Source organism: Lethenteron reissneri, chromosome 29 (genome assembly GCF_015708825.2).
Source record: "Lethenteron reissneri isolate LAM-NWPU_2019-01 chromosome 29, ASM1570882v1, whole genome shotgun sequence".
Taxonomy (NCBI): domain Eukaryota; kingdom Metazoa; phylum Chordata; class Hyperoartia; order Petromyzontiformes; family Petromyzontidae; genus Lethenteron; species Lethenteron reissneri.
In genome coordinates, this window is record NC_083807.1 from 1,916,309 (window position 1) to 1,942,534 (window position 26,226).

At 50.1% G+C, this 26,226-nt stretch overlaps 1 protein-coding gene across 3 annotated transcripts in view; it reads right to left on the minus strand.

The window, feature by feature from the left end:
- The window catches only part of LOC133349132 (transcription factor GATA-4-like), a 29,136-nt gene extending 15,352 nt beyond the window's left edge, over positions 1 to 13,784 (minus strand). Inside the window, exons 1-2 of one of the 3 annotated variants that reach the window (XM_061562344.1) lie at positions 13,650 to 13,784; positions 1,724 to 2,964 (exon numbers count right to left, since the gene is read on the minus strand). In XM_061562344.1, coding sequence (XP_061418328.1) covers positions 1,724 to 2,480 — 757 coding nt within the window. In that variant the 5' untranslated portion in view covers positions 2,481 to 2,964; positions 13,650 to 13,784. Of the gene's footprint in view, positions 1 to 1,723; positions 2,965 to 5,884; positions 6,069 to 11,452; positions 11,490 to 13,649 lie in introns of those variants that run through there. The other 2 variants (XM_061562347.1, XM_061562345.1) reach the window with 2 other exon arrangements.
- Between the last annotated feature and the right edge of the window lie 12,442 nt (positions 13,785 to 26,226).

Sequence of the window (26,226 nt, forward strand, 5' to 3'; positions counted from 1 at the left end):
ACAAGTGGCCATTAGTTCACGCCTGGTGTAACTGCCTTCTCCTGACGAGCTCTTCACGAGGGGATTTCACTCGTGGTCCGTTTTATTATTATTATTATCGGGTTGGATATCGCGATAACGCGAACGTATGAATGAGTGATATATTACGGTAGACGCGTCAGAGGATTCGTGACTTATCAAACTATGCACCGTTTAGAAAAAAAAGAAGCCGCTGAGATTATACGCTCCATCATCCATAGAAACCCATAGAGATCCATAGAAACCTATAGAGATCCATAGAAACCCATAGAGACCGGTGGAGATGTATTTCGCTCCGAAACATATTGCCGTACGCAAGAATGGAAGGGCGATATAAACACACGCAGATTTATTATAGACGAAGTCACTTCAGGAATTTAAATGTAGCGATAACGGCAATATAGCCCGGCATTGGAAGATAACCCGAGGGTTGCATTGTGTGTGATTTGTGCGTGATTAACACACGGCACACATGCCCCCCTCCCCTATAGCTTTGAAGGGACTGTTGGTGCACGTGCTATTAGCGAGCGCCTGGGAAGGTCGGTACGGCGCACGATGGGCGTTAGGTGGCCAACACCACCCCCGACCGCCTTTGTCTCCCCAATGCTGATGTTTACACACGGCATCACGTTCTCATTTGAGGCTGAGTCGACCTCGGTGAGGCCCAGAACCGGTTCAGATATTCGTCTTTGTTTGTTGGCCGTCAACGGGAATTGAACTCGGATCGCCGGGTTCTTCGTACAGTGCGCTAATCATTGCGCCACCGCTCTCTACAAATACACAAAGACCCCCCCCCCCCCATCGCCTTAACATATCACTGGGGCAAGTGCTGTTAGCGAGCACCGCAGTATACGTACATACGATACACACAAAGACACGGCCATCGGCGTGTCGGCCCTCTGCACGAGGTTTCCACTCCATTGGGCCTGATCAGCAGCGTGCGGCCGCTATAACTTGCGTTGCGTTATCCGCGTCGTCAGTTCTATACGGTCTGCCCGTCTCGTTGGTTCTGGCTCCTTTGTATTGCACAGTGAGTCCTCGCTTAACGCGCGGTGTTCACACTTTAACGCGACAACGCGGTTCTTCTGTTAGGGAACAAGTGCTGCCCGGTATAACGCGACACGCACCACCAGTTATAAGCAGAACGTGTCACTCGTTATAATATGGAATGCGCCTTTTATAACGCGGACTGTGTCACGTGTTATAACACTGAACGTTCCGCGCATGTGGAAATAAAACTGGAGGACCCGGAGAAAACCCTACAACACTTTTGGTGTCATCTGGTCCAACACCAATGGAGACTAGGCTCTAAGGAAAGCTGTCTCGGGTGTGGACCAATCAACTTCAAGGACAGTGCACATTATCATTATCAGAGCTGTTTATTTTTGTTTGCATTTTTACTGCTTGTGTTGTGGTTATTGCAAACATGATGCCTTGTATAAAGGTGTCAGTTTTGTACCAGTTTAAAGGGTTAAAACCTACTACTACCACTCTACACTATCAAAGGGACTGCACGGGCACAGCCTTTCCCAGCCACACTCTATTCGAACAAAGTTTTGCTGGCTGGCTGCCAGGCTGCCTGGAGCGACGGACAGACCGAAGCGGACCGCGCGGAGTTGGCCACGGCGTTCGAAGGCACGCCGCGGCCCTTCCCCCGGACCGCGAGGCCGTCGCCGCCGTCGAGGTATCTCGAGCGTCCACTCACCGTAGTCGGGCCTGCGGGCCTGCAGGTGCGGCGGGCGGCCCGCGTGGAGGCCGTGGTGGAGGAGCGAGCCGCCCTCGAACGGCCCCGGCGAGGACCACGCCGCCGCCGCCGCCACCTCGTGGCTCACGTACGGCGAGTAGACGCCGTTGTACGCCCCGTTCAGCGAGATGCCCAGCGAGCCGCACGTGTACTGCTGCTGCTGCTGCTGGTGCTGATGCTGGTGGTGGTGGTGGTGCTGGTGGGGGTGGTGGTGGTCTCTGCCGGCGGCCGACGCGGCCAGGGGGCTGCCCACGAACGGCTCTCGAGTTCCCACGGCGCTGCCGGAGGCCGCCGCGTAGGAGAAGCGAGGCGCCAGACTCTGGTGCATCGGCACGGTCGAGTACGAGACGCCGGACAGACCGCCACCGCTGTCGCTTTCAGGAGCTCCGCCAGTCCCGCCGGACACGGACGACGAAGGGCTCCAGGCGGAATGTCCGCCGCCGCCACCGCCACCTCCGCCACCTCCGCCGTGTTGCGGTTGCGATGGCGGGTGGAGGTACGGCAGCGACGGCAACATCTGCGTCACTCGGCTCGTCGGCACGAACACGGGGCCCTGCGGTGTCGCCGTCGCCGCCGCGGCCGCAGCGGCCGCAGCAGCCGCGGCGGCCGCGGCCGCAGTGCCGTGCATGAAGGGGCTGGCGTGGTGGTGGTGGTGCGAGTCGTGATGAGCGTAGCCCTGCGAGCCGTTGCTGGGGGACATTGAGAGGCTCTGATACATGGTCGCGGGGAGCTCGAGAGGATTGGCGTTTCGTGCGGGGAGACGGTCGGGGGTGTGACGGCGTCGTAAGCGAAGCTACTCGCTAGGAGCACTTTGCCCCGGCAAGCCTGTGTAGGCTATACGGGGGATCTTTGCCTTCGTGCGGTTTTTTTTAAGTACGCGTGGGTGTCATGAAGTCCACCTAGCCTGGCACCAGCGCCGTGGTGACGTCACCGCCAACGGCTGCTTGCTGTTGTTGTGGTTCAACGCACATGGATGTGTTCTTTGCGCAGCACTTGCCCCCAAAGTCTGTGAAGGCTTTACGTGGTGATATTTCTCTGTGTCTTTGTCTATGTGTGTGTGTGTGTCTGTGTGTGTGTCTATGTGTGTGTGTGTGTCTGTGTGTGTGTGTCTGTGTGTGTCTGTGTCTCCGGTCACTTCTGTAACAATTCCGCCTTCCTTTTGAAACTCTCTGATGTCACCTCGACTTGATGACAGCAATTATCTGCAAGCACAAATGGAAAGTATTCACCATCAAACGAGTACATCTGGCTATCCACCCCGCATCTATATGTGTATGTGTCATATATGCACACTGTGATAATGACATGAACAAAGCTACTTGCTAGTCCGTCCATACTTCACCACGCTGGTCACTGCAGCCGTGGTCAAGTGATTGTCCCCACGACTGCCTGGGATGTTGACCGCTGATCCAACTCGGGTCGCCGGGTTCGTAGCGCAGTGCGCTAACCACTGCGCCACCACTCTACCGACACTGTGTGTGTGCCTATGTATTTAAGCAGCACGTGATTGTCAAATTAGCGAGCGCCTATTAAGGGCCGATACGACAAACGAGATGGTAGTGTGACGAGTGCCGCGCCCGTCCGCCTTTGTCTCCCCTAATGACCGACGCTGCCAGAGCGTGCCAGGTACTCACTTAAGGCTGAGTCGACCTAGAGGGGGAAGGTCTCGGGATCGTTTCAAATATTCGCCGCTGCCGCTGTGCTCACCTCGGGCGCGATGCGTGGAGCGTCACCGCAACGGTAACATTGATCGCAACTCGCGTTTAGATTTCGCGCAGCGTTCATCAGCAGCGTTCATCAGCAGCGTTCATCAGCGGCGTTCATCAGCGGCGTTCATCAGCAGCGTTCATTAGAAAACGATAAAGAAAAGCGGCTCGCTCCCATTCCGTGAGCCTCCGTCTCGCTTCGCCTCGCGGCGCCAAGAGCACCACGGGACGGCGATTGCGATGAGCAAATAGAAACTCTGGACCGGGTTTCGACCTTGCGAGGCTCGATCAGCGGTCTCGGCACACAGATCGCGCCGACGATCGCCCAACGCAACGGCGCATACCCACAATGCAACGCGGCGCAGCACGCCCGCACGCCTTTGTCTCCCTCGTGGGGATGTTTACACTTTCGCACTCATTTGAGGCTGAGTCGACCTAGGAGAAGCCCCGGGGGAGGGGTTCAGCGCGGCGCGCGAACAACTGCGCCACCGCTCCCCACATGAGCCACAAAGACAAAGATTCCCCGTGTAGCCTGTAATAGACTATTGGGGCAAGTGCTATTAGCGAGCACCTTACCAGGGCCGTTACGGCACACGAGGGGTTGGGTGGTCAACACAACGCCCGGCCGCCTTTGTCTCCCGTGTGACAATGTTTTTTTATGCACTGCACCAAGTACTCATTTGAGGCTGAGTCGACCTAGGAGAGGCGCAGGACCGGTACAAATAATCGTCGCTGGTGTTGGCCGTGAGCCGGAATCGAACCCGGTTCGCGCAGCGCGGTAAACGCTACACGCTACCGCTCCCCATCACTCGCTCCCACACACACGCAACACACACACAGGTAAATAAGTAAATAATGAACGGATATAATGAATAAACATTTGCTTTGCTCGGCAGAGTGAACGACGCCTCTGAGTCCCTGTCTCGCTGTCTCACGCCCCCCACCGTCTCCCACCACCACCACCCGCGCCCCTAATCTTACACGAGGCGACACCATTATCTCGGCTACAACAAAAACAAACAAACAATGGGAGCTCACGAACTCTCGAGTCGGGATTACGCGGTGTTCGCGAACGATGGGAGGGTCGGTGGATCTCACGCAGATAGGCGCTTGTAGTTTGCGCGTCTCTCTCGCTCGTCACCGCGGCGTGCGCGATGACCACCACCACCACGTGTCTTTTCTTTCGTGTTGTGCGCGGTGCTTTTAGCGCCACAGCGCGTGGATTTTTAGCGTTTACTTTCATTTGTTTGCTGGCGACTTTGTGTATTTTATGTCGAAATCGCCTCCAGTGCTGTTGCTGCTGGCGGCAATAAAAGTTGTTTAAAAGTCAAAGTCTCCCTCGCTCTCCCCGTGGTCGCGTGGATTTTTCTCCGGCTCCTCGGGTGTCCCCCCCCTCCTCCACATTCAGAATGGAAATGCGTTGAGAGTATTTTGTCTGCTGTTATAAGTCCCCGCGTGATGATGAGCCACTTTGCTTGGCTATCATTTGCGATGGCCTAGGTCGCTTCCGAAAAAGAGCGAGGATGGGGCCTTACCTGGTGAAATAAAAATAGTCAATTCGTAGTAAATGGTACTTGGGTCGTCCGGCCCAAATCGTTTTTTTTCCTCTCCGCTGGAAAAAGCCACCCGATGTCTCCACCCGGAGATTCGTGGCTCACCGGTGAGATGTGAATGCATCGCCCACCGGACGATTGTCCGTTCCACCAACACTCTGTGAATCTCGCCCCAAGTGTTGAGATCTCAGCGCTGCAAGAAGGTAGAGAGGAGGAGGCGACTGATGACTGGTGGGTCACTCAGGAAACAGCTGGGGGGGGGGGGGGGTGATTGAGCATGGAAGAGTAGGCCAAATACAAATACCCTCTCTATCTCCCTGTAGTGGAGGCCCTTCCGGTAGCTACGCTGCACGTGGCTTGCCTGTTGTGATTCCGCGACGTGTGGCGGCAGCAGCGAGGGTTGTTGGATCACCGCTCAATATGTTGCGTGGTCACGTGTGGGTGTCGAGGAGGTGCCGTATCCCCTGGTTCGCCAGGTGAAGGCGGTGCAGAAAAGTGTGGACTAATCCATAATAGATGTTTTTGGTTTATCCATAATAGAGGACTAATCGCCATCTGTCTCCATCTTTACGGGATCAAGTGTTGTCCCCTCTCACGCAAGGCGTGGGGCTTTCCGGTTTTCTTCCACGTGGTATAACAATGGCAATAATGATGACAAACACAACTCATCATTAATTGGCCGCAAATATCCTTCGAGTTAAAACACCAATGCATGTTACGGCAGGACCCTCCTGAAAGGAGTCCTTGGGACTCATAGGGTAAGGGGTGAGGGTGGTTTTCGACATACTTCACCACGCCGGTGTCCCCGTCCAGCCTGGTGAAGGTGGCAGTACCCGGGTCGGTTTCAGATATCGCTCGCTCACCGCTGATGTTGCCCGTGGCCGGGAATCGAACCGGGGTCCCATCGACTTTGGTGCTTCGCCGGCGCGATGCGCTAAGCACTGCGCCACCGCTCCATCCCGAATCCAGATTGCTGGTCGTGAAATCAGTGATGTTCTTGTTGACGAAGGCCACTCGGCCGAAACGTTTAATGTTTAACCCCATGTTATTATATTACAAACTCCGGACCGTGTGAGTTGTATTCCTGGCAACGGCTAAAAGCAGTGGCGAGTGATATAGCCAAAGCAGTCCTGGGCCTCCCCTAGATCTACTCAGCCTTAAATTAGTACCTTGTGCGATGTGCAATTATCGGCAATGGGGAGACAAAGGCGTAGCGCTCGGTCCTTCATAGATAACAGCACTTGCCCCAGCGGTCTATAAAAGGCTATATGGGAGACCTTTGTGTTTGCGCTTACATACTATTTAAACGTTAAATATTTTACACTCGAGTGTGTGTTGAATCAGAACAATCGGAATATCATGCACTACCCTGATAGATATAATCACATTAAGAGTGAGTAAATGAACAGACCTCTTTACGCTATTTGCTTCCGATAATGTTCGAAATATGTATACAACGGTTGGGATTAATATACCCCCTTCCTTTAAACATATACTATCCTACTTACGACCACGGACAAATATTTCCAGTCCATTTATTTTATGACCGTATTCTCATGAGCACGCGCCACACCCACGCGTTCCCTCTTTATTGTGAAGTTAAAATTGTTATTTACGTTGTGTATTTTGTGTCGACCCCCATAGCGTACAGACAGGAGGGACCATTGACTGTAACATCGGCAGCTCACCTGCTAATGAGTGACGGTTTTGCTACCGTTGAACCATGGGTTCAAGCGAATCGACCTCAGGAAGGCTCAGGAACGGTTAAAATAATCGTTGGCCGTGAGCGGGAATCGAACTCGGGTCGCCCGGTTCGTAACGCAGCGCGCTAACCGCTACACTACCGTTCCACGCACACACACAAACACACGCACACACACACACATATATGTATATACACACATACACGCATGTTTGACCTTTCCTAACTAAGGCCAGTCGACCAGAACGTCAATAACCATCTTTACTCTGATTGACAGTACGTGAATACATAAAACTGGTAATTATTTTAATTTGGGGAGCGGGTGGCATTTGCTGAACTGTGTGCCCCTACCAAGTTAAACCGAGTTCGATTCCTGTCCACGGCTAACGCTGGTAGCGAGCTCAGAACAGCTGTAACGGGATGCTGGACACAATCACTCTACCCGCATTGGGCAAAACGTGGTGAAGTATGGTCAAACAACCACCCCCCCTCCCCTGCGAGAGCTACAGTGTTGGAAAATTTTGCTTTCATCCAGCAGCGAATCCGGAGACGACTTGATCTGTCAGCTGAAACGGGCATTTCCGAGGAGTTAACTCACGGATCTAATAATGCGTGGACCTGAAGCTTTAATTCGCAATCACCCACGCTGTTTATAGTCGTACGAAGTCTACTTTTCATGGTTGCGATTATGATTGTACGATTAGAATTGTAATCGTAAGTATAATATGATGTGGCTGTATGAGCATATGGTTGGAAATGCGTTCATCCGACAATGCGGATGCTTTAAAGTTTTGTCTTAAAACCATCATCTTCTGAAGCCCGTTTATTCTGTTTAGTTTCTCTGTCTCTCTTGGCCTTGAAGACATTAGTGGAAGGCATCTCACAAATACATGTAAATTAGTCTTATTAATAATCGTAATAACGATCGTATTATTATCCTCAATAGTCGTAATCGTACGATGGTAATATTAGTAATCACGAATATTAGACTTTTTACGCCGTACGAGTATACATGTAATCGTAATCACGGTTGTAACAATAAGCACAATTAAAGTTCGCAAGCTGGGTTCGCACCGGCAAGGGTTGCCGTCACTTCTCTCGGCTTTGTAATTCGCGACTTTTAATTTGAGTTGGCACGAACTTTAATTGCAGAATCAAAGTGTAAAACGTAACATTGTGGTTATGCACCGCGATGATCGTACAGATATTAATGGTTTGTACATTTTTCAATATATATACCGAAACAACAATCCACAACAATCATGTGTAGTATATATACACACACACAATAAAAAATACACGTGTTATTCCTCCGTCGCATATCTGTTGTCCTGCTCAATAACACGTAAAGGTATGTGACCAAGCACTCGTAAACTGGCCGACAACACCTTCACATATATAGATAGAGGACCGCGGAGCTTGGAGAATTGTTGGTAGCGCCCGCTCATCATCGCCCGCGTGTGCTTCCTTCCCTCGGCCATCGCGAGAGATGCAATTCGGATGAAGGGCGAGGCCGCTGGTTCCAATCCCTTCCTTTTCTGCCCTCCGATATGAGGACGTCACTGGAGCTATCCACTTGTAAATCTCGATTGAAAACGAATTTACTCAAAGCTGATTTTTGTGTTCAGTGTTTGTTGTTTTTCTTCCCCCGCACCTCCGATTAGCACGATTGGCTACGAACGGTGCGAAAGAAGTTTCAACGTGCCTACATAGCGATGTATAAGAACTCCGTATTCTAAACGTAGCGCTATTTGCACGAGGCATCAACGCGCTTTACATGAAATATTGAGTTACGGAGGAAGCCCTGCTGTAGAAGCAAGTGAGTTTTACGACACGGTGGCTATAAGATGTTAACTACCTCGTCTGGTATACAGGAGGTCGTCGGTTCGATCCCGACCCTGACGCCTGCTGTATTTGGAGTTTGCGTGTCTCTCTCCACGTGGTCGTGTGGATTCTTCGCCGGTTCCTCCGGTTTTCCCCTCCACATTTAGAATCAACACGCGTTTCGAGTATTTGGCTGCTGTAAATGTTCACGTGATAAGCCACTCCGTTGAGCTATCAGTTGTGCCCAGCTTCTGACAAAGAGCTGCATTGCTCAGAGTGGGGCTTACCTTGTAAAATAACACAAATTGTACAGGATAGTAAAACGTGCAACAGACTGAGATTCCGTGATGAATTGAGGAAGATAACTCCACCATCACGAAGCCTGGCTGCAAAACGCCTCCGTCTCTCATCGAACAAAGTCTGGCCTCTATGGACTCATCATCATCATCATTATGATCATCATTATGATCATCATGATGATGATCGTGAAGTTTAGACCAGAATGAGCAGGTCGAAGTATGCACAGTGAAATATAAAACTTGAGCGGGTGGGTGGAGATGTGTAGGGGCCACAGGAATGGTCACACAATTTCATTATGAAACTAACACAGTATTATCATTAATGTTGTTATTATTATAATTGTATAACGTCCCACCAGACTTGCAGGTACAATATTTTAACGAAACAAAAAAAGGAAACCTCCGCAAATATTTGCCAATTATACATTGGACAAATTATACTTGCGAAATGAAATAATGAATATACGTATACATCTAATTTCACTGCACCTCGAATATATCCACAGGGATTTTAAATAAGCAAATATAAAGCGAATTAATTAAATGAATAATATACAGCCCTTGGTGAGTGCAGCTGGATGAAGGCTTCCTTACGCTATGAGTGCGTACGCGTTATATGAAATGTATGGGGAGCGGTAGTTTAGCGGTTAGCGCTGCGCTATAAACCCGGCGACCTGAGTTCCTATTCCCGCTCGCGGCCAACATCGGTGACGATTATCTGGAGCAGTCCTGGGCCTCTCCTAGGTCGACTCAGCCTCAAATGAGTACCTGGTGCGATGTTTAAAACATCGCCACGAGGGAGACAGAAGCGGCCGGGCGTGGTGTTGGCCCCCCACCCCCTCGTGCATCAGTGCCGACCTTCCCAGGTGCTACTCGCTAACAGCACTTGCCCCAACAGTCTGTTGGAGACTACACGGGGGACCTTTGTTGTTGCACGCGAATATGAATGTGAGTTGGTACTCGTCATTAATGGGTGATTGCGAGCGGAACTTGCCCCAACAGTCCACAGAGCTGCACGGTTCCACATTCGATATCGCGCGATTTTGCAGCATTCACAAAATGTATTGCACGCAGGATTTTGTATCGTTGTTGTTGTTGTTATTGACAGATTGTAGGGATGACGGTAAATTCATTATTTTGGCGATGCTGTTGCTGCCGCGTTGGCCAGTGGTACACAACTACAGTCAATAAAAAAACAACTCAGCACACAGTCCATACAACAGTCGACGTTTCAGGGCAATAACCCCTTCTGCTATATAATAAAACGCGCCATCGCCTATCGTAAAAAAAAACCCAAAACTATTTTCGAATCAAAATCACCTAGATTTGATTCACTGGTTGAGAAAATGTTCTGCCGGTTTTCCAACCCCGAATTGTTTATCTGTAGCGGCTACTCGTGGTGTCGTGGGCCCGTGATTAATGCGCGGTTTCTACAGCAGATGTCTGTTTGGATGCAACCGGTCACAGGTAGATTTCCACCTTCAATCTATACGCTGTGAAAAAGGGGCATTGCCCGAAACGTCGCCGAATATATTGGTTACTCTATAGGGGGAACAGTGTTGTTGTTGTGACCTGCTATGTGGTGAGTGGGTGGGTGAGTTGGTTGTTGTGACGTGCAGTGTGGTAGTGGTGGTTGAACGCAGTGTATAATTCATAAACACATTAGAGCCGCGACAATTTATACGGGGCGAGCACGTGTTTGGATCTAGGGTGTACATCTATATTTGTCTAATTGATTTTCCAAAAGCAACTTATAATCGAATCAACTGGTAATTATTTATGCAAATAAGTAGATTGACTTCGAAACACTCACGCACACAGTCCAGCACACCTAACCCACGCACACCTAACACACACACACCTAACACACACACCTAACACACACACACACAACTAACCCACACACACCTTACACACACACACACCTAACACACACACCTAACACGCACACACCTAACCCACACACCCTAACACACACACACCTAACACACACACACCTAACACACACCCACCTAACACACACACACCTAACACACACACACCTAACACACACACACACCTAACACACACACACCTAACACACACATACCTAACACACACACACACCTAACACACACACACCTAACACACACACCTAACACACACACACCTAACACACACACACCTAACACACACACACCTAACACACACCCACCTAACACACACACACCTAACACACACACACCTAACACACACACACCTAACACACACACACCTAACACACACACACACCTAACACACACACACCTAACACACACGCACCTAACACACACACCTAACACACACACCTAACACACACACACCTAACACACACACACCTAACACACACACCTAACCCACGCACACCTAACACACACACACCGAACACACACACCTAACACACACACACGCCTAACACACACACACCTAACACACACACACGCCTAACGCACGCACAGTCTCACACAGTCTCCCACACAGTCTCACACACCTGCACGCCTCACACACCCAATCAACAACTAACGCATACGCACACACGATTTTCCGCGCATCGTTCCCCCTAGGTCGACTCGGCCTCGAATGAGCACCTGGTTCCGTGTGTAAACATCGCCACCAGGGGAGACAAAGGCGGCCGGGCGTGGTGGCTGGCCAGTCACCGTCTCGTACGCCGTGCCGGCCTTCATAGTTGCTGCTCGCGAACAGCTCTTGCCCCAACAGTCTGTTACAGGCTACACGGGGGGGCTTCTTTGTCTTTGGTGTGGCCAGCACCACGCTCGGTCAGCCGTGCGGGGCTCCATGCAGTAACCACTATCCAGGCTCAACCCTTTCTTAGCTTCGGCGCTCCTAAGGGTAACGGGGGGGGGGGGCGGGGGCGGCGGCGTTGTGAGTAATTCTATTCAGCAGAGAGTGAACGCCGTGGTTGTTTTATTGCAGATTCCAAAGTCTTACGGCAGCGCATATGTATGTAGGCTACGTACCACGCACCAGCTGTCATCCAAACAAATGCAAAGCTCCCCCCGCGTGGCCTTCTAGACTGTGGCGGGGCAAGGGCTGTTAGCGAGCACTTACCTATACAGGTATTCATGGGGGTGATGGATGTGTGCTTCTGTGTGTGTACGTGCGTGTGTGATCTGGGGAGCGGTGGCACGGTGCTTAGCGCACTGCGCTACAAACCCGGTGAAGCGAACTTGGATTCGCGCACACGAACAATATAATAACAGCGACGATTATCTTAACCGGTCCTGGGCCTCCCCTAGGCCGAATCAACAGCAAATGTGTAAACATCACCACGAGGAAGACAAAAACGGCCGGGCTCAATTGCTGGCCACCCACCTCCCTCGTGTGCCGTGCCGGCCTTCATAGGAGCTCACTAACAGAACTTGCCCCAACATTATGTTAAGGCTGTATGGGGGATCTTTGTCTTGGTGTACCAACGTGGTGCTGGCCACCCACCCCCTCGTGTGCCGTGCCGGCCTTCATAGGAGCTCACTAACAGCGCTTGCCCCAACAGTCTGTTAAGGCTGTACGGGGGATCTTTGTCTTTGTGTTCCAACGTGGTGCTGGCCTCCCACCCCCTCGTGTGCCGTCCCGGCCTTCATAGGAGCTCACGAACAGCGCTTGCCCCAACAGTCTGTTAAGACTTCACGGGGGTCTGACACGCGGCTACCTGAGTTCCATTACCTGGTCACGGATATAACGATATCCGAGCATGGCAATACTTCCCCCTAGATCGACTCGGCCTTCAGTGAGTACTCGGCAGGGTGTGTGAACAGAAGCACTCGCGGGGGAGACAAATGCGACTGAGTAGGTGCTCGCTGATAGCCGGTCATCTTATTCGGCGATACACGCATCATATCGGCAAGCGTATTGTACACTCATTTGCATTGCCTACTTATTTCGTATAAATATGTAATAGTCGACGTTTCGCGCAATGGCCTATCGAGTATAAGATCTGTAATGTATAAGATGCGTAATGTTAAATGTACAAACACGCAAATATAGACATAGGTATACGTCTCACGCGGCAGACACAAGAATACACGCGTACACACACACATGCAAAAACACACACACGCGTACACAAACACACACTCTTATACACTACTGCACACACATTACAAAGACACACACGCACGTAGCAACACACACAAAAGCACACGCACACATACAAATACCAGGGGCGGAAACAACTACAATATACATATATACAAGTAGACACATCGATGTGTGAAGACACACATGTACACACGTACACATGCATCACGCCTACACACACAATTACACTGATGCAGTACACACACACACAGTCCAGCTCACGAACGTACATACACAACCACATCTATCTATATTGGTAACACACACAACATTACGAAGACATATACACAAACATACAAGTAGACATATAAACACATGTATACATATAACCACATGGAAATACACAACAAATACAAATATCCCCCGTATAGCCTTAGCAGACTGTTGGGTAAAGTGCAGTTAGCGAGCACCCATCAAGCCGGGAACGGCACACGAGTGGGTGGCCGGCACCACGTCCGGACCACCTTTGTCTCCCCAGCGACGATGTTTACACACCGCACCAGGTACTCATTTGAGGCCGAGTCGACCTAGGGGAGGGCCCAGGACCGGTTCAAATAATCGTCACACTGCTGCTGGCCATGAGCGGGATTCGAACTCGGCTCGCCAGCTTCGTAGCGCAGCGCTAAATCGCCGGCGCCGTCACCAGCAGCAGCAGCCACACGGACGAGGCAGCATGAGCTCGTCCCTTACCTTGCGCTGCTGTGGTCCACGCTGGGTCGAGCAGAGAGACAAGACGGGGAGAGAGAACGAGGAGAGAGAGGAGAGGTGAGAGGCCGGGGAGGGGAGGGGAGAGGCGAGACACGGGTGGGAGGAATCCCTGCGGTCCCGAGGCGAGAGTGAGTTCAGTTGCACCACCGCCCCGCGTTTTTGGGTGAACTTTGGGTCTGGATACAATCACGTGACAGCCCGCCCTCTCCTCCATCCTCAGCCGCTCCTCCTCCTCCTCCTGCTCGGCCATGCACTCGCGTCTCCTCCTCCTCCTACTCCTTACTCCTCCTCCTCCTGCATCTCCTCGCGTTTTCCTACGGCACCACCACCTCATCACGTCTCCTCCTCGTGTCTGATCCTTCACCGCCACCTCCTCAAACCTCCCCTTCCTCCCTCCTCCTCCTGCACCCTCCTACCCCACCACCTTCTCCTATTCCTCTCGTCGTCTCCTCATCAGATCTCCTCCTCCTCCTCAGCTCCACCAACAAGCCTGCACCATCATCATCCATCAACCACCACCACCGCCATCCTTTCTCCATCACCATGACGATCATCGTCATCATCATCATCACCATGCACGAACATAACATGCTCTACCTATGGAAAGAGCAGCAAGATACGTGCATTTGTGTTCATGTACCTAGCCTGGCTCGAAGCACAGCGGTGACGTCGCCACCGCATAATGGAGATGGTCGGGCTGCTGCTGCGGCTGTTGTTCGTGTTGCGTGTGTGCACGTGGTAATAGGTGCTCGCTAACAGCACTTGCCCTAAAAGTTATGTTAAAGGCTATACAGGGCACCTTTGTATTTGTGTCGTCTGTGAGTGTGCGCCGAACGTGGGCTGCGTTTGTCGGGGAGCGGTGGCGCTGTGGTTAGCGCACTCAGCTACAAACCCGGGCGACCCGCGATCTGAACCAGTGTTGGGCCTCCCCTAGGTCGACTCAGCCTTAAACGAGTACCTGGTGCGGTGTGTAAACGAGAGACAAAGGCGGGCCGGCGTGGTGTTTTTCACCCATCTACGCCGTTATGTGCCCAATGCCGGCCTATTTGTGTTTAACACGGAGGCGTGTGTGTGTGTATTTATATGTTTGTGTGCGTGTGTGTTTATGTATTTCAATCGTAAGTTCTGAAATCCAAAACTAATATTGAGCATTGCTTTTCACCAGATATACATCATTCATATGATAACATTCTTAGCCAAAACAACCTCGTAACATCAAACTTCATACGTTAGCAAAACCCTAAACTCAGTGTACACTTATTACAGTGAGAGGCAGTGGTAGCGTGCCGGGCTCCATCTCCGGCGACGGCTACCAACAGCGGCGAGTGATAATCTGAAGCTGTCCCGGGATTCACCTAGGTCGACTCAGCCTTAAATTTGTACCTGAGTCTTCTTTTCTCTCGCTCCCTCCACCGATGTAATCACTACACGGCGCTAATACCACGCATCTTACATCTTGGAAAAAATGCGACATCATTCTCAAGACGCTCCACATCGTAGGCAGAGAGAACCTCCCCCTTTTCCCCGTACTAACCAGACTGGGGAAGTATGGTCAAACAGCTCTCCCACTCTATTATCCCATGATGGCCGGCACGGCGTGGATGATAGAGCCGCAAATTATTAAAAAAATAACCTATGGTTATGTTTATTGTTACATATGATGGTTATATATATTATAATATAATTGTGCACCCACACACACACCTAGAATATGACCACGAAGATAACACACACTCAACTAACGCAACATTTAGGAGCGTATATCTAACAGCGTATACCTCGGCAGAGAATTCGTCCGCTGAATTGCTGTGCCTACTTATATTGTCCACGACGTCGCTGTTTGACTGCTCGGGAGAAGTTTGCGTCAAGCGAAGAACCTTCCCGGTATCTACCAGAGCAAGAGGGCCCCTTGGACTACGAACTACTCGGCCAGTTTCACCAACATTTCTTCGGGCAGTCAGGCAACCCGACACTGCTGATGAAACACCGAATGAGTTTTTGTTGTTGTGTGTGTGTGTTTAGTGTAGACAATGACACTCGAACGGAGAGATGAGTCACTGCATCGCGGGCTGAAACTAAAACGAAACTATTTCTTTAAATTTTGACCAGGTTAAAGCCCAACTGAGCTTTGTTGCTATCTTTTTTCAGAAGCGACCCTGTCAAGCACACAACGATAGCTCAACGAAGTGGCTTTTCACGTGGACATTTACATCAGCCAAACACTCTAAACGCACCTTGATTCTACATGTGGAGGGATAAACTGGAGGACCGGGAGAAAATCCCTTCCTATATTAGGAAGCCACTGGAACCGTGAACTTTTAAATCCAAATCGATGAACTAATTTCTCTAGAACTGCTTTTTGTGTTTAGTGTTGTTGTCCTTCCCAGCACCTCCGATTCGTACGGTTGGCTACGTACGGTGCGAAAGAAGTTCAAGATACCTGTACAGACGCGCATGTCGAAACCGGCCCAGACGCTTCTGCTCCCTGTTGTACCAATGCCGCTGAGAAGATCTCAACTCATCATTTTCTATTCCTAAAAGATGCACTGACAGAAGGCTGCGTGACTGCTGATGGAATGTGTTTACAAACAAACAAAAAACCCCGTATACTTTTAAATCGTGAAGAGACAACTATTGTAAAGCGAGGCATCTAGCCTGCCTACTTATCTATTTCTTAATTATTTCACACCCCCGAATTCGCACGGCCGGCTACCTGCGTAAGGTGCGAAAGAAGTTCGACAAACTGAGTGGCGAGGTGTGGGCATACGCGCCACAACAGATCAGGGAAATGATTAACCGCCTTGTCGCACCAATCCCGTACCCCCCCTCCTCCTCCCCATACATAGGACCCCCCCCCCCACTCCACACCCCCGAGCGAGCCCCCACCGTGTTAGAGCCGCAACTGCCGTTGTCAGCCTCCAGGATTAGCTCAAAGTTGGCCCTCTCTCCCAGGATGGCTGCCGTGTAAAGATTGTGGCCGGCGCCAGATGTATGCTGATGATGATGATGCTGCTGCTTATGATGATGATAATGATGCTGCTGATGATGCTGCTGCTGATGATGCTGCTTATGATGATGATGATGATAATGTTGATGATGCTGCTGCTGATGATGATGCTGCCCATGATGATGATAATGATGCTGCTGATGATGCTGCTGCTGTTGATGATGATGCCGCTCATGATGATGATTATACCGCTGATGATGATCCTGTTGCTGCTGCTGATGATGATCCTGCTGATGATACTGCTGATGATATTCCGATCTAGAGTAAGCGTTTTGCTGAGTGTGGATGATTGTGCTGTGTGTTAATCGTGCGATGATGATGATGATTCTGACCATGATATTTAGACGTTAAGCGTGTTTGCTGAGTGTGGATGATTGTGCTGTGTGTTAACCGCGGGGCAATGATGCTGATTGTGTTCCTGATGCTGCTGCTGTTGATGATGATGACGATAATAATGCAGCTGTAAAGAGTATTGTCATATTGTACCCATGTAAATGAATTGTGATGATAGTTCCGAAAATAAGAATACAATCTCTTGAAACGTAGACGATTTAATTTACCTTTATTTAGATATTATATGTGTATACGTACATGTATTACTAATTATTTACCATTAATTTTTACCCGCATGAAACATTTCACAAATGTTTACAAAAATAAATAAATCCAACACGTTTATCAATAGCATTGTAGTCTCAAAGGGTAAAACATACAAATATACAGTAGGCGACGTTTCGAGTTATTACCCTTCTTGAGAGTTACGTTATTATTGCTTCGTGCGTCACTCGCGACGCAGCATCCCACAGGAACTCGCTACAAATTGTTATTCGCATCTAATAATAAAGACAAAGGTCCCCCGTGTAGCCTTGGGCAGACTGTTGGGGCAAGTGCTGTTGGTAGCCAGTGAAGGCCGAAACGCCACACGAGGGGGTGGGTGGCCAGCAGCACGCCCGGTTAACTTCTTACACAAGCGGTATTTATATACACATTACGTATATTTAACTTCACAAATGTTATGTATATATACATAACATGGTGAAGGGGGTAGGTGGCCAGCACCACGCCCGACCGCCTTTGTCTCTCTCGTGGCGATGTTTTACACATCGCACCAGGTACTCATTTGAGGCTGAGTCGACCTAGGGGAAGCCCAAGACCGGTTCAAATGTTCGCCACTATTATTGTTCGTGAGCGAGAATCGAACTCGGGTCGCTGCTGGGTTTGGAGTGCAGCTCGCGAACCAGTTCACTACTGCTCCCCGCATATGCACATATTCATACACACATATATACATACACACGTATACATACATCCACACATATACAGACATATACATACACACATACACACATATACATACACACATATACATCCACACATATACATACATACACATACACACACATACACATATCCATACACATATAAATACATACACATATATATACATACACACACATACACACTTATTTATACATACACACACATACACACATATACATACATACACACATATCATACACACATATACATACACACACATACACACAAAATACACACATTAATATACAAATACATACACACAAACATACACACATACATACAAACATACTTGCAGATGTACATACATACACACAAAATACATACATACATACAAACATACATACAGATATACATACACACAAAATACATACATACACATAACATACATACACACATACATAAACACACATACATACACATACATATGTACATTCACATACATTACGTCTCAAAGCTTATTCCCACCACTAATTTTGGCAAAAAGTATAAAATAAAATTATAAAATTAAATAAATAAGCTGACAAATCATCTCCTCCTTGTACATATATGTCTCTCCATTAAAATAAATATGCGTAAACTTTTTTTACAAAACCTATCAGCATCACGGCCTTGTGGGAGTGCATCAACTCAGCAGAATTTGTTCAACGCAAGCAAATCTCCGGGGCCGGTTTTGGTATTGAGTGTCTTATCCGCAGGGCCAGGCCATTTAGAGCATTTGGCTGATTTCAATTTCTACACGATGAGCCACTTCGTTGAGCTGTAATGGGTGGCCAGGTAGCTTCTGACAAAATATCGATACTGTATAGCTCAGTGGGCCTTACCTGGTAAAATAAAATAGTTTAGTTTTAGAGTAAGGATGAAGCAAAATGAAATGCTCGCGAATTTCGATTTAAAGCTTTCGTGACTGCAGGGATTCATCTTCTTGGTTCTTTCGGTAAAGTCACGTAGAATGGAAATAATAAAATAAAATAAAATTAAACATAATAAAATCATTATCACGTTTTATTTTATTATGTTTATTATGTTTTATTTCTATTAGTTTATTATTTCCATTCTACGTGACTTTATCGAAAGAACCAAGAAAATGCTGGCGAACTTCAAGGATCGATGTTTGAAAGGTCGCCCCATGCTGCTGAAACGATACATTACCCAGGAGACCTCGTGGCTGATGGGATGGGTACAAATTAATACATCTATTTAAGATTTGTAAGTGGAGAGACACAATATGTGTTAGTACTTACATGATGATGGTGCGGTTTTGTTGCATATTCAGCAGCAGAGGAGAGAGGAACAGCGAGTCCTCGTTTAACACGGTAGATGCGTTCCTGAAAAGTGCCGCGTTACGGGAAAAACGCGTTCAGCTGAAGCAATTTCCCCATAAACAATGCGATGGCGGTGAAGTTTGTCGAGATTCGATGGACTACCACGACGCACACGCGGTGAGGTGGCGGGGCAAATAACTGAGGATACCCCGTCGCGTTACATTATCACTCCACGTACTGTATCACTGCACCGCTCAGCCGCACAGCGCAAGAAAGTAGTTCGTCGTCGACTGCTCAGAAATTGCGTTATAACGGGATGTGCGTTCCGCGTTATAACGGGCGCGTTCCGCATTATAATGGGATGCGCGTTCTTCGTTGTGCGAAAGCTGTTTCCCTGATGGAATAACCGCGTTGTAGCGAACACGCGTTGTCGTGTGAACAGCACGCGTCGAGGCGACGACTTTCCATCATCCTAGTTGGCTCTGCGAGTGTGGGGGCGCCAGGATATCGGATCCGTCACATTTCCGCGAAGAATCACCACGGCATATTCGTGCGTGCGTGGAGGCGGAGAGAGATGCGGAGATGTTGAGGGATTTCAACCGTTACGTTTCACGCACGTGATCGTTTGCATATATGTGTGTGTGTTGCAGAGAGACAGAGAGCGCTAGAGAGGGGGGGAGAGCGAATGAAGGAGAGCGCGAGAGGGGGAGGGAACGGGGTAGAGATAACGAGAGAGTGGGGGAATGGGAGAGAGCAAGAGAAGAGATTTGAACGGTGAATTTTCACGGACATTTTCTACGTTACATATATACAGATGTATGTGTGTGTAGTGGGGAGCGGTGGTGTAGCGGTTAGCGCGCTACGCTACGAACCTGCCGACCCGTATTCGATTCCTGCTCAACGGCCAACACCGGTGACCATTATTTGAACCGGTCCTGGGCCTCCCCTAGGTCGACTCATCCTCAAATGAGTACCTGGTGCCGTGTGTAAACATCGCCACTGGTGATACAAAGGCGGTCGGGCGTGATGTTGGCCACCCACCCACTCGTGTGTCGTGCTGGCCTTCATAGGTGCTCGCTAGCAACACTTGTCCCAACAGTCTGTTCGGGCTATACGGGGGATCTTTGTCTTTGTAGAGAGCGAACGCATTTAGAGATGGAGGGGAGATGGAGGGGAGATGGGGGAAGATGGGGGGGGGGAGATGGGGGTGGGGATGGAGGAGAGAGGGAAAGAGCGAGATAGTGGAGCGTAATATGGGATATGAACTGTCACGTTTCACGAACATGTTGTACCACACATTATTATTGTGTGTGTGTAGAGACAGATGGACAGAGAGAGAGCGTCAGAGAGAGAGAGAGGGGTAGAATGCGAGGAGAGGGGGGCGGGTTGGGAGAGTGGTAGAGACAGGGGGAGGTGGGAAGAGCGCTCGTTGTCGCGAACCTCGTTAATCTGGAGAATGTTATTGGCACCCGCGCGTCTCGCTGGCCGCTGCCACTGCGTGATGGATGAGAGCGAGAGGGGAGCGGCAGGGAGGGAGCGGGGGGGGTGGAGGCGAGAGTGGAGCCTCTGCGTCCCGTCACCAGCGCGGCGACGAGGTGACGTGCACGCGGGGAGAGAGAACGAGAGAGTGGGGGGCAGAGAGTGAAGGGAGTGTGTGTGTGAAGAGAGGGAGGAGAGAGAGAGTGGGGGGCAGAGAGTGAAGAGGGAGTGTGAGTGTGAAGAGAGGGACGAGAAAGAGAGTGAGATCGGAAGAACGAGAGATGCAAAGAGAGAGAGGAGTGACAGAGGCCGGTTCCGTTATTGAGTGTTTCATCCACAGTGTTTCATCCACAGGGTCAGCGCCGTTTTGAGAGAAATAGATTCAGAGACAGAGAGAAATAGGTGAGATGTAGGGAGAGTGTGGAAACAGGGAATGTAGTATGTATGTTGAACTTCTTTCGCACCGGGCGTAGCCACCACCACCACCGCCACCACCACCGCCGTCACCACCACCACCACCACTGCCACCACCACCACCACCACCGCCACCACCACTACCACCACCACCGCCACCACCGCCACCACCACCGCTGCCGTCCGCGCGGCCGTATTGGCGAAAGACAGATTTATAGCTCAATACGCATCGTCAGGGCGCCACGGTGGCTAGGAGATGTTAACTACCTCGCCTGGTATCCAGGAGGTCGTGGGTTCGATCCCAACCCTGAAGCCTGTTGCATATTTGGAGTTTGCGTGTTTCTTTCCCCGTGGTCGCGTGGATTTTTTTCCGGGTCCTCCGGTTTTCCCCTCCACATTCACAATGAACATCACGCGTTTAGAGTGTTTGGCCGCTGTACATTTCCACACGTGAGCTATCATTTGTGACGGCCAGGTCGCTTTTGACAAAGAGCTACATAGCTCAGTGGATCTTACCTGGTAAAATACAAAATATATACGTTTTAGTTCATGGAGGGAGGCGGCGGTAGCTATGATGATGATGATGATCGTGCTGATAGTGCTAGTGGGAGGCGTGATGATGATGATGATGATAGTGCTGATGGTGCTAGTGGGAGTAGTGATGATGATGACAGTGACGAAGATCTGAATCGGCCCTCGGCCTTCCCTAGGTCGCCTCAGCCTCGAATGAGTACCTGGTGCGGTGAGTAAACATCTCCACTGGGGGAAACAAAGGCGGTCGGGCGTGGTCACTGGCCACCCACCCCCATCGTGTAACCGTGCCGGCCTTCGTGAGCTGCTAGCTACTCTAACAGCACTTGCCCCGACAGTCTGTCGAGGCTATACGTGGCAGAGGGGCGACCTTTGCCTTTGGTGGATGTAAAGCGTGCAGGGTGCTGCAGAGCGCTCGTCCGCGAGCCGTGAGATGTCACAGGTCCACCGAGAGAGGGGAAAGTGCACGGGCGGAGAGAAGTGAGGGAGATTGATGACCCCTCACTGCCCCCCCCCCCTCCACACCCACCCACCACCCCCCACCTCTGTTTGATGTGGGCGTCGCGGGGGAGGGGGTAGTGGTGGAGGTGGAGAGAAGAGATTAGGAGTTAGGGATGGAGACAGATTCGCGTCAAGACAATGCCACCCCTGGCGAGGGAGGCTGCTGGTGGTGGTGGTGGTGGGGGGGCGCTCCATAGGCGCCGGTGTGAGTTTAATTAAATCCCTAAACAAATGAGCAATTAGATAAACACGCTCATGAGTGCAACGCAAAAAAATTGGTCCGGCGCTAAATAGTGTACGGAGAGACAAAGGGGGTGGGGGCAAGGGGTAGAGGGGGGTGCCGGGCCGGAGAGAGAGAGAAGATTGACTCCATCGCCGCCGCGGGGAGACGGAGCGATGGGATCGGTTCGTGCGCGGGGAGCGAGACGGATCCTCGTGGGGGATGGTGACGGCGTAAATGAGGGGGGGGGGGGGGGCACATCCATTGCGGAGACGGAACGATGAAATCAGCTCGTGTGCAACAGGCAGGATGGATCGTTGTGTCGCGACACCGCGAGAGATGGCGACGGCACGGGGAGGCCTTCATCCAGCAGTGGAGAGGTCACGGCTCATGATGATGAGGATGGTGGGGGGGGGTGTCCATCAGTGGAGAGGTCAAGGCTCATGATGATGAGGATAGGGGGGGTCATCCAGCAGTGGATAGTCATGGCTAATCATGATGAGGATAGGGGGAATGATCGAGCAGTGGATAGTCATGGCTCATGATGATCATGGTGTGACTTTCCTCTAGCAGCTGATAGATCATGGCTCGCGATGGGGACCATGGAAGTACAGCACAACAAATACGAAGAGACACACGGAGGAGTTTGCCGCAGAGTAGACGGGGTGCTCTTGCCAAGAGAGCATCTGGCAACGCGGCAGGTTTAGTTTTAAACAGCCCCGAATCTGCTGATGAGACCCCGAAGGGCGAAACCTGACGGCGCGCTTTGTTTTTGGGTTGCTTTTATTTTTCGATTTAAAGCTTCCGTGACTGCAGGGATTCATCTTCTTGGTTCTATCGGTAAAGTCACGTAGAAGGGAAATAATAAAATAATAAAATAATAATAAAACAAAGTGTTGCTGTAAACATCGTAATACACGTCACCACCACCACCATCATCATATTAATAATACACTTTCATCGGCGTTATTATTCATCGTTGTGACGGCAAGCATATATAATATTCCTTACGAATCATCGTTATCATCATCACTGTTACCATCTTCATCATCACTGTTACCATCTGCATCATTGTTACCATCTTCATCATCATCATTATATTCACCATCGTCATCGTCGTCATCGCCATCATCACCGTCACCTATTTGTCTCCTCCCTCCTCGTCACCATAAACCAACAATGGAGCAAATCATTCACCCAGTCGCTGGCGGCGCAAACTCCAAGCCCGAGTAGGGAGCGGCGTCTCGCGCAGGCAAACACGATCCGTGCGCTCCTCCACCTCTGGACCGGTTTTTACCTCATCGGGTCTCATCAGTCGAGTCAGGATTTCTACAAACGCTGATACCGTGTTGCCAAATCCACCATCATAGATGTCACCGTCTGATGATAATACTGATGATGATACTGATGATGATACGGATGATGTTACTGATGACGATTGTTACAATCAATGCCATTGGTGTTGGCCAAACAAACCCAACGCTCTTGAAAACGAGTCACCAGTCTCAGTGTGGCTTTCCAAGATACATAGATAACTATTCTGGTGTTGATTACGACGATGAGGAATTGGCCAAACAATCCAGGCGGCAGGACCCTCCAAACCAAACAGTTTTGAGACTCAGTGAGGCTTTCCTGGATAGATCAAAAAGTTACATACATTTTTGACTTTATGTATATATGCAATTGTATGTAATACTACGGCACACGTGGGGGTGGGTGGCCAGCAGCACGCCCGGCTATTGTTTGTTGTTCTAATTAGACATCGCACCAGGAGACTCATTTGAGACTGAGTCGAACTATGGGAGGCCCATGACCGGTTCAGACAATCGTCATCCATGTTGGCCCGTGAGCGCGGAATCGAATTCGGGTTGCGGGTTCGTGGTGCAGCTACCCACTACTTTCGCACAAACACAGAGAGAGAGAGAGAGAACCATACATATGCAGAAGAGGATATAAGAATGCCTCTACCCCCACACACGCCCGTGTGTGTGTGTACTACGTTGTGGGGAGCGGTGGTGTAGCGGTCAGCGCGTTGCGCTACAAACCCGGCGACCCGAGTTCGATTCCCGCTCAGGGTCAACACCAGTGACGACTATTTGAACCGGTCCTGGGCTTCCCCTAGGTCGACTGAGCCTCAAATGAGTACCTCGTGCACGATGTGTAAAAATCGTTCCGGCCTTCATAGGCGCTACTCGCTAAGAGCACTTGCCCGCCAACAGCCTGTGAAGGCTTACACGGGCGATCTGTGTCCGTCTTGTTGCAACTACGTCCGCGCATGCTTTGACAGAGCGAACTAATTTCGCGATAAGGACCCCCAAAACTTCAGACACGGAGCGCGGCGAGGGAAGTGGATCCCGCGAGATCGCAGGCGGCGTTTGATACGCGAGCCACGGCAGACGCCATCCAACGTCGTCTGTGTAAATACTCCTTCAGAAATGTTGGCGAGGGGGTGAATTAGGCTAATGTACAACTTAAATATTTACAAAAGGGGGCCCTTTCTTATCTAACCTAAACTTTGTCATAATGATGAAGCGATTTAAAAAAAAACTTTTTGCCCCCCCCCCCATCTGCCCGGATCACGCACTCCGTCTCGCGATGTCGCTCCACGTGCATCGACACATTCATATTTTCGCGATTTAACCCACAACAAAAAAACCGGTATTATGGATGATATTGGTCGCGAAAAGCTACTGCGTGTTAAACCAACGACGACTATTTCACATTCAAGGCGGTCAAGCCCAGACAATAGCTGTTGATGTCTGCCTCTTCCCATTCGTCATTACACGTTGTACCGCGGTCTGTCCAGGATGACCACAGTCGCACCACCACTACTACTACTGCAGAGTTTGTAATTTGTTCATCGTGAGGGAGGGGAGCGGTGGCCGTTTTCACGACGTCCGTGTCGCCAAGATGACGCTATTAGTCGCAACGTAATTCTTCTTATTTCGTTCGTGGATAGTTCACATTCATTGTGCTACGTTATTGCGGGGCTACTGCGTGCTGTCTTGCTGTGGTCTGGGACTGTTGTTGTTGCGGTTGTTGTTGTTGCAGTTTTTGTTGTTGTTTTGATGACTTGCCCAGGCTTGAATTTAGCGTTGAAACATCGGCAGGAATTGACGTCGTTTTGCAAGCTGTGCTTGTATAATCCGTGTATTTATAGTCACACTTACTTAGCTTGCCCATACGTTGCACTGCTAACTATCTCTCTCTCTCTGCCAAGCCCTCTCGAAGTGGCAACAGCAGTAGCAGCAAGGCCTCGTCGCTGGCATCGAGATCCTGACCCACATCGCCTGGCGCAAGCTGTTATTGACACAGAACGTGTTGAGTTTGTTGTTGTTATCGTTGTCTGTGCTTGTGCACCACTGCCAACGCAGCAGTAGCAGCAGCATAATCTGACATTGATAACGATTGCCATCTAATTCAATATCGTCGCTAGTGATAGCAGTGGCTCTTGATGTGAGGCACCGCGTGTCATTCATTCCACGTGTCATTCATTCCACGTGTCATTCACTCCACGTGCCAATAATTCCACGTGTCATTCAACGTGTCATTCACCCCTCGTGTAATTCACTACACGTGTCGTTCACTCTACGAGCAAATTCACTCTCTGAGTCACAAATCCCCAGAGCTCTTTTGTCTGCAAACGCCTCGCATGGGGTCAAATTCATGGCTTTGACAAAACTCGTCTCATTGTTTGGCCAAACTCATCTCATTATCGAACAATGTCCCCCCCCTCCCAACTCTCCCATAGTTTGGTTGGAGTGATCTTGCCAAGCACAGCGTGACGCAGTGGTAACACCCGCGCCTCACAGCAATAAGCCTCTG